At 35.7% G+C, this 9,471-nt stretch overlaps 1 protein-coding gene across 1 annotated transcript; it reads left to right on the top strand.

The window, feature by feature from the left end:
• The first annotated feature begins 3,487 nt into the window (after positions 1-3,487).
• On the top strand, positions 3,488-7,932 carry LOC113703341 (uncharacterized). Its single transcript, XM_027224671.2, has 5 exons — positions 3,488-3,844; positions 5,388-5,449; positions 6,355-6,445; positions 6,895-6,997; positions 7,083-7,932. The coding sequence occupies exons 1-5, from the start codon at positions 3,669-3,671 to the stop codon at positions 7,788-7,790; spliced, it is 1,140 nt and encodes a 379-aa protein (XP_027080472.1). The 5' UTR covers positions 3,488-3,668; the 3' UTR covers positions 7,791-7,932.
• Positions 7,933-9,471: the final 1,539 nt, after the last annotated feature.

Raw genomic sequence — 9,471 nt, 5'->3', positions numbered from 1 at the left:
TAAATTTTTTGCAGGTTTTGATTAAAAAGAAAGGGTAAATTTTATATGTATTAACAGTATATACATCATTGCAGTTGGATTTATGATGCATATTTAAATTTTGAATTTAAATTTTGAATTTAAATTAATTTTCATTTATCAAAGGCTGACAGTGTCAACATATAAAAAACTAATTCAGAAATAAAAAAGGGTAAAAAATTAGTTTATAGTTAACTGTTTGAATCATGTTACCTCCATTATATGTGTAGTTTTTTTTTTTTTTTTTTTTTTTGTATAACAAGGGGAAATTGCATCCACGCTTTCTTCAAGTGTCAAAACAACTATTATAGCCTATGTAAATATCTCCAATTTGATGGAATAATTTAGCTTCACACGAGAAAGGAGTCCATTGCATGATTGCACATTTGAAAAAAAAAGTCCGGACAAAAACACGTGAATCAATACACAAAGGGACCCCAATTTTATGTCGTTGTCCTATGTAGACGCTTTTTTTTTCAATAATCCTATGCAGACGACTTTGAATAAGGAAATGAAAAGTCAATGGGCAGAAATAGATGCAAACTTTGCTAAATCTCCAAACAATTAATAAATGATGACTAGGTCACTGGAGTAAACGATTATGGCAATTGCAAGAATGTTGAGATGTCTTTTTCTGTTAATGTAGGGGCTCCAATAAACATCTTATATCATATTTTAGTAGTGTTGGTAGACTTTTGCAATACCGTGTCATAAATAAAGGTTATAACTTGACTCACTTGACTTGAGCTGCTGAGAATGTGGCCAATTTGGATTAGAAATTGCCTTCTTTGGATTGTGACTTTTCGTGAGTCTTTTTTTGTTTTAAAAAAAAAATACTATAATGTTTTTTTGAAAATATAATGTGTCCGAGGTAAAAAAAATAATTACAAATTATATTAAGAAATATTTTTACGAAAATCTAATTTTTTTTTTGTAGAAAATACAAAACAAACCAGGTTTTAGTTTCGAGAGATCGAATCCAACTGCTCTCTTTCTTTGGATTCCAATTTCCATTTTATTCGATTACCTTGTCCAAACTTCTCTTTCCTTCGGGTTATGCATTGGTGGTCAATTTTGCTTCATTCATGCTGACCTGCCTCTGTAACTCTTTTTTATTTTTTCCCTTTTTCTTTAGCCATAGGTGTATATCCTTGTTCTTGTTTGCATGTACATATCCTTATTCTTGTTTGGAAATGCAGTAGAGTAGATGGTTTATACGAAGGCACATTTGACCAACTATTTTCTTTGAAAAGAAGAAGAAGAAAGAACAAAAGTATATTTACCTATAGTCCCATTCAACAAATTTATCTTTAAACATCAGGAAAATATATCTTTGGAATTGAATGGTGGATTGCAAAAGTATGGAAAACAGCTCGAAAGTATGAAGGGCATTGGAGTTAAGTTCATATGATGCAAAAAGTTGCTTCTCCTAAAAGGCCAAATTTTGTAATGAGCCTAATTGTGGCCCAATTTCAAATGATAAACAAAAGGGCTTCCAAAGTTGAAATGGTAAAAGCCAATTTAGCCCAACAGCTTACTGAGTTTAGAAGATCAGTACAAATTCGTCAGTTTTGTCGTTAGGTATTGGACTCAAAGTCTTAAAGTGATTGGATTTCAATATGCATTCCAATAGCTTTAGAGGAAGGTGAATCGGCAAGTTTGATCAACGCACAACTTCACTACCTCAGAAGCTGAGGTTTTGGAAAGAGTACAAAAGCTGTTTATCTCGTCATTTTCTTTTCTAACAAAGAGGATGTTTGGATGGCAACTTATTCAAGAGTTATTAGGAAAAATTTATTGTAACACTTTTTAGAATGTGATACACTAGGGCGGAGTGCTCATGCATCACATGGGTGTTTGGTACATGTGATTAAAGAGAATTTTTTGGTAGTTGAAGTGAATATCAAAAAATTCATGCACATTAAGTGACAATATTATTGATAGGTGAGCAAGTGAATAGAGATAAGAGGTGAAAAAAAAGTTATTAAAAAATATGTAAGAGGAATATTCATGAAAAACATTAAATTTTTCTTCAAAAAACAATAATCCAAATAGGGAGAGAGTTTCCCTTCTATTGCTTAAAAGAAAAGCTTGTCTTTCCCTTATTTCCTCACTGATAACAAGCTTTCTATTATGAAATTAATGAAATGATAAATGTGAATATTCATTTGTCTCTTCAAAATATATGTTGAAACATTTATCCCTACAAAATTCATTGATGCATTGATGTATCTTCTGATGTATCTTTTCATAATTCGTTAGTTCATTATAGAACTACTTAATTCATGCACTTGAAATACACAAAAAAAAAAAAAAAAAAAAAAAATTCCCTTCCTTCTTCTTCTTCCTTTCCATGTCTCAGTTTACCACTACCTCCCACGGCATCTCAATTGATGCTGGCAGTGGCAGTGACTCGAGAACTATATTTTTCTTTCTCTCATCCTCCGACTTTTCTTCTATTCCCTCCCTCCCTCGTCCTCTCCTCTCCTCTCCCCCAATCTTCCTCCCTCATTCCCCCATCACACCCTCTCCCCTCTCTTCTCTCACAAGAACCCCTCCCCTTCCCCTGCTAGTCACGCAACTAGAATCGCGATCAACTCAATCGCATTCTACAAGTCACCTAAACATCATAAACTTTGACAAGTTCCTACACTTGAATCCTAGAAACTTGACATAGGTTCCTTTGAATCCTAATGATCTTCTCCTTTCCCTCAATAAATTTTTTTAAAAAACTTTTGATAATTCTTTAGATTCTTTGTTTCATGAAAACCCTTTTTATTTACATCAGAACATGACCTTTCCTTTTTCTAACTCCGGTAAAGATCGGTGTTTGATCAAATAGACAAAAGTAATTTGTTGTGAGATTGATTTTTTAACTAACGGTTTGGCTAATAAATGTTTGTGAGATTAATTAAAGAAATTGTATAAATACAAGAGAGGATAATATTTGTTTGTGTATGTATTCACATAGCAGGTTGAGTATAATTTAGATGTATTAACAAATGTCTATTGAGCAACCGTTAGAAAAATCCTTTATTCAAAAAAAGTATAATTGATTGGAGAAATATCTAAATGCAGGAGTGCAATATTAGGGATTATACATATTTAGGTGATAAATTAGGTGCGATTTAGACATATTAACAAGTGCTGATTGGATCATCTTATACTAATGTTTCAAAATCCTTCTTCCTCTTCATTTTTTAAAATTTATCCCTCCTTTGCTAAAAAAAAATAAAAATAAAAAATAAATAGGTTTTAAATTCTATCCCGTCCAAGCTTAATAAAGGTGTAACGGTATATATGTATCGGTTTAACATAAGTCCGCACCTTCCCCCAAATCCCGAACTTCCTCAGCCACCACCCAATTCAAATACTAGTCGTCTACGCCTTTTCCCCCCAATAAGCAGCTCAAAATCACGCCTTCTATTCCTTGGCTATATAAACAAATCTCTCTCCCTCCCTTTTCCCCAATTCTTTGAATGTCTACGTAAAGTTTTGCAGGCAAAAAAAATACACACACTCCCACACCTCTGAATTCACAGCGCGGCCGCTTCAGATATCATCGTCGATTCTCAGAATTATAAACAAACCTAAAAAAGTATACTAATAGGGAATTTCATTGTAATTAATTTTATTGATTTCTGAAAGGGATGGCGGCTTCATCGCCAGCCCTAAGCAACAACAGTAACGATACGCCGAGTTCCTCCGGCGCCGGCGCTGCCACCTTCAACGTCAATACTCCTCCCTCAGCTGCCGCCACGTCGAAGAATCTCCGCGGACTAAACAAACCTAAGTGCATTAAGTGCGGCAACGTTGCTCGTTCCAGGTAAGGTTACTGTCAGTTATTTCGAGTTGTAACGAAATTACTGTCTGTTGTTTTTCTTATATTATACAGATATTTTCCTGAATTTTTTTAGATTAGAAAAAAACTGAAATAGTACGATTTTTGATGGACCACTTCCCTGTTAATTAGTCAAAATTTGATTTTTAGGGCAAATTTGCTGGGTAGGGATTGATTGGGAACATTTTGAGGCTTCAATTGATATATATTGGATACAGACTATCTATTCTCTCTGGGAAGCTTTAGAAGAGCTTGCTTGTGGGTCAGTTATTATTGTTGAACTGATTTTGGGGGAGGAAGAGACATTTGTAGCTTAGGTAGGAATAAGTTGTTGATGTTTTGGCAATGTTGGTGCTGCAATGTGTGAATAAGGAGGTATTGATAATAATCAATTTGGTCCAGAAGCTTGTTGGTTTTAGTCATAGTTGTGGTTAGGTAATGATGGTAATAATAGAGTACACTGCAGTTATTAAGTCGAGCAATGCTCTTTTGGATTGCATAATTGCGTTTTGTATTGCTCTCAAAATTTTGGGGCTTGTATTTCTAAAGAAAAAAACAAAAAAAAGGGTCTCATAGGCTTGATTTTACTTCCTAATGACTGAACTTCTTAGTAACTCTTCCATTTTCTGTCACATCTATGGAATTTTTTTTTCGAGAATCAGGAAGAACAGGCTATATTAGAGGACTTCCAAGGCTGTGGGGATTTTTCTGGCAACTGGACATTGTGGTAGTTGATTGAAGTTAGAACGGGGATTGACTTTGATTTATTAGGGATAGTGGGGGAGTGGCACCATAGACAGTGGTTTGAGGCTTTTGCCTCCACATCTTATGAATTTGACCAAGCACGGGGAGTTTATGTGGAATGTTGAGTAGATTGTTGCTAAGCTAACAGACAAAAGTGGCAGCCAGGATTCGTCATTCGTTCAAATGGTTTGAAAATTGTTAAAATGGCAGATGCATGGTTGCAAATTGTCAAGTTTTGTTTAACTTGGAAAATAAAACTAGTGTTAGTTTGCATCAGTTTTCAAATAAACCAAGTTTTTGTCCCCCTCTTTCTTTTTCTTTTTTTTGAAGGTAATAACAGATTAGGATGTGCTTGGAAACATATCTTAAAAGTCAATTTGCTTTGGTAGAAATGTTCTGAAGACAAACATTGGTCATAAATGAGCATAACTGAAGTCCTTTAGAAACACGAGCTCTCTAAATATGTGGGCAAAATTTGTATCCTTGTGATAAAGCACTATTGTAGAGGGAAAGCTTGTTCTCCATAGATCATAACCAAAGAGGTGGATTATTTACCAAGATACTATGAAAAGTATTTGATTGAGTCGAGTGCTATGTTTATAAGCGAGTTGAGACAATGAAATTCTGGTATTTTTAAGAGTTATTGAGGTCCATGATATCTTGCTGCAGCTGCATTTCCTCCATGTATAAGTTGTCCCTTGCAATGAGCTACATGCTAGAGAAAAATTGTGCATCATATCTATTTTGTATCTTCTTCTTTTAATGGGACAAATGAAATATGCAGGTGTCCATATCAATCATGCAAAAGTTGCTGCGCAAAGGCTCAAAATCCATGCCACATTCATGGTTTGTAGACTTCAAGCCTTTAATAGTGTGGTTAAGTTACTAAGTATCATGCTGTGTTCCAAAACATAGAATAGTGGAAGCTGAGATAGAAAGCTTTAAATATCATGTACTTTAAGCATCTTATGGAACTAAGTACTAAGATTTATCGACAAAAAGTCCTAATTCTTGTTTTTGATTTGTTGAGAACCAAGAAATGCTAGAAATGAAGTAGATCACTAACGCAGAATGACAAGATATACAGATAGATCCTAAACAAATGAGGATGAAGCAGAGGAAATTTTGGCAGGACTAGGTTAATTAAATGTGGGCCGTACAAAAATAGGGTACAAAGAATAAATGCTGAACCTGCACGTATAGTAAATAGGCAAACACGTTGGAGATGTGATTAGGAACAAAAATGCTTCTAAAGCTTCATTCAGAAAACTGAACTTTGGCACTCATTTTATAGAAATATAAGTTGTGCTGCTACTGCGCTAAAGCACTGCTTGCAGTGTTGCTCACATCCAGTAGCTGTCAAGAGTACCGGAATGAGTAAAAGCAACATCTCAAGACTTACTGGTTATGCACATGTGATAATTGAAAACATGCATGACTTTTGAAGAACCTAAAAAGCATTGCTGCTAAGCAAAGTGATTGCCAACTAATCACCAAGTTAAGAATATAATAAATAGAATTAAGTTACCAGAACATACAAGAACAGCCTTCTTCTGCCTTTGTGATGATCCTGCTTCAGATGCCTAATTTATTCTAGTATCTGGCTTCTCTGCTGCAAAAAGCTTGTTTGGGATGTCTTGGTTATTTTATCTTTATCTGTTTGTTAGTTGCATATTTTTAAGCAAAAAACCTTGGCATCCATGTGCTCTTTCCCTCACTTTACATACCATCTCCTAAATGGTTAATTGCAGTTCTTAAAGGTGGTTCAAATATTCCGGACAAGATAAATTCTTCTAGCTCACCTGCAACGGATCCTCAATCAGCTGATGTATCTCACTCTGGGTAAGTTAAAAATTCCTGATTTTCCCACCTATAGTATCCTCCAACACTGTTTCTCGAGTAACTTATGTGCTATAGTTTTGCTCCCAACAATGGAAACCCTATTGGATGTACAGATTTGCATTTGTAAGCATACCATGCATGATCTTCATGGTGAAGAAATTTGGTGTTTGATGCCGGTCTTGATACCTGAAATTTGGTTTCCACCATGTTCCCCACATCTAGATGCAGCATAATATTTGTATTATATTTCTTGAATCCCTAGTATCCAAGTCATGTATTTGTTTTTTTTAGCATTACCAGTGCTCATGAGTCCCTAAGACAACTTGTTAGAGGGCCTTGTCATTTATAATCAGCTGACACAGTGCATGTTTTGATTTTTTAACCTAAGGTTTAGTTTTTCCCCGTCTCTAGCTGACCTAAGCTTTTGATCTTTGTGGTTTCTATTGCAGAAACTCGCACAGGGTTGCTTCCCTACGCCAACTTTCTAATACCTTTTCGCAGTTCAACAATTTGCAAACCCCTGTCCGATCCAGGAAGCCTCTGACACGAAAGGTTGGAACGTGTTGAATGAAGTATCATCTGTTAATGTGTCTTGTGGTCGAAGAATTCTCATCCTTAGTTTTGAATTTGATTTCAGGATGCTCAGGTGATAAACGAATGGAGATTTTTGAAATTGAAGGAATTTAGAGATAGGAACATTGAAGCAGAAAATGAAGCTTTTGACCGCTATATGAGGAATGTTAGTCTATTGGAGGAGGTATTTTGTGTTAATTCGGCACTGGATTGGCAGTCTGAAGAAGGATCCTCGGCGGCAAATACTGACCGTTCTGTGGATGACTGTAATGAGATAATGGTACCAGGATTGAAGCTAAAGCTGAGGTCAAATCCAGTTAGAATTGAAAACTTCAGGAAGAGGGTGCAGTATATTGTTGATCAGGGATTGAGGGAGCTTAACAAATTGGAGTCAAATGATGGCAATGGCGAACTTGGCGATCCAGATGAAATGGGGAACAGACCGAAGAAGATGAAGTCTTCTTGGAGAGCTGAAAGAGCGTCAGCCTTGAGCGATCTTATTGACAAGTTAAATAAAGCCCGCAATGAAGAAGATTTAAAAGCTTGCTTTGACATGTATTCTCATATCTCCAAGAGAGCAAGCAAGACTAGTCAAGCGGATTCTGATCTTGCTGAGGCATCCGACGAGCAGAATCCCGTTGATAATCTGTTGCATAAAGAACGTGCCAGTTATGCTCCGCCGAACTGGTTTAGCACGACTCCGATTGATCAGGAATCCCTTTGTAGAATAGATTCATATTTTTGTTCCCTCGAGGACGTGGAAGATTTATGAATTTAGCTGACTTTAACAGAAAGGATCACTGTTTTTCCGATTGAGAAGTTGGGATTAACGATTTTGTAGGTTCCTCTCTGCTGTTTAGGATTTTATGATAACCTCTTTGCTGCTCTATTTGCATGGAACGTTTACTTTGGTAGCTGTGATTGCAATTTAACTTGAACTTTTCATTCTTTACTTTTAGCCAACTCGTTAAAACTTGTTATGGGCTATATTGTGCTTAATTTCAAGGTGCAGGCTCTGAAACGGCAAAATTGCTGGGCCTTCTTATGGTACCTCTTAAGCATCTGTCGTAGTTTTTCTATTGGGCTAGACAGAGCCTCTGGATCAACACCAAGCTTCAACCTGACTTGGGAAGACTCCTTGGGCCATCAAACTGGGCTAGTGACCAAATGCTAATCATTAATTAATCTGGTAAGTACTAATTAATCTGGTGGGTACGAGAACCATTTTGATTTGAAAATGAAAATGAAAATACGTTGTTGTTGTTTTCCAAGTGACATCATCATTTGTTGGAAATGCCTCGCCTCTGTGGTAGTAGCTTTCTCATTAGGAAGGAAGTCATATAAGAATTGTTTTTTCCGTCCACGGATTAAGTATTTGAGGGTTTGGACCTTCCTGCTTCCCACAGCATTTTATTTGATTCGATTCTATCCTCAAAAATAGAACCATTTAACCAGAAAGAAAAGTGGATCACCTCTGATTTTTTTTTTTTTTTTGTATATAAAATAAAAAGAATGCTTACTGAAATCATCGTCGAATCCCAATATGTTCCCATCACACTACTACTACATGTGCCTCAAAAAGAAGAAAATATTAGGCTGTGAATCACAAATTTGCAATCTCATCAAATTTCCTTGGGACAACCAACCAAACGAACAAACAAACAAAAACTTTGTAAATTGTCCATATTCATTGTTTATCTTTGAATCGAAGTCATTGTTTTGTATATTGGTTCAACAAATGAATAGGTGGTGTCTCCATTTGAAAGAATCCCAATACGGATTTTACACAAAACAACTCCATTATGACAAAGAAATTCCATCTTTCTCAAAATTTTTTTTTTTAAATTTTGGTGGCTTCAAAACTTCTTTTGAGAGCCATCAAACTTTGTTGCTTAATGGGGTGGTGCTTTTTTACTTGCTTTATTCTCTCCCTATGTACCTCAACCCGCACCACACCACACCTCACCGTCTTTCTTGGTGGATGTCTATCTTCCTTTCCATGCCATCTTCCCTCGAAACAAGGCTGTCAATACTTTCAATTTCTGTGGCTGAGCCCATCTCGCAATCAACTTTTTTAGTAACTTTTCCATTATTATCAACACCATTATCATAGCAAGTGCTCCAAACTCTTGATCCTAATCATGATTCGATTTAAACCAATTTCTCGACATCTGTATAAATAAATAATTAGCCAACTCAAAAGACCATATGGATGGATTCTATCATCAACAAAATATTTTGGTTGGAAAATCTTGAAATCTTGATCTATAGGTGCAAGACTTATCAGAATCGTGGTGGTCTAAAATTACTACTATCTTTGGCCTCACAAACATATTAAACGGTTGTCGATCTTGACCATTAATGCATAGCTTTTTTTTTTTATGCTGAAATTGTGAACCGTATCATTAGAAAATTCCAAATGGGATCAAATGCATCACTGATTACCCTGCAGG

The sequence above is a fragment of the Coffea arabica genome, chromosome 8e, assembly GCF_036785885.1.
Source record: "Coffea arabica cultivar ET-39 chromosome 8e, Coffea Arabica ET-39 HiFi, whole genome shotgun sequence".
NCBI classification, from domain to species: Eukaryota; Viridiplantae; Streptophyta; class Magnoliopsida; order Gentianales; family Rubiaceae; genus Coffea; species Coffea arabica.
This window is presented reverse-complemented; position numbering and strand designations above follow the sequence as displayed.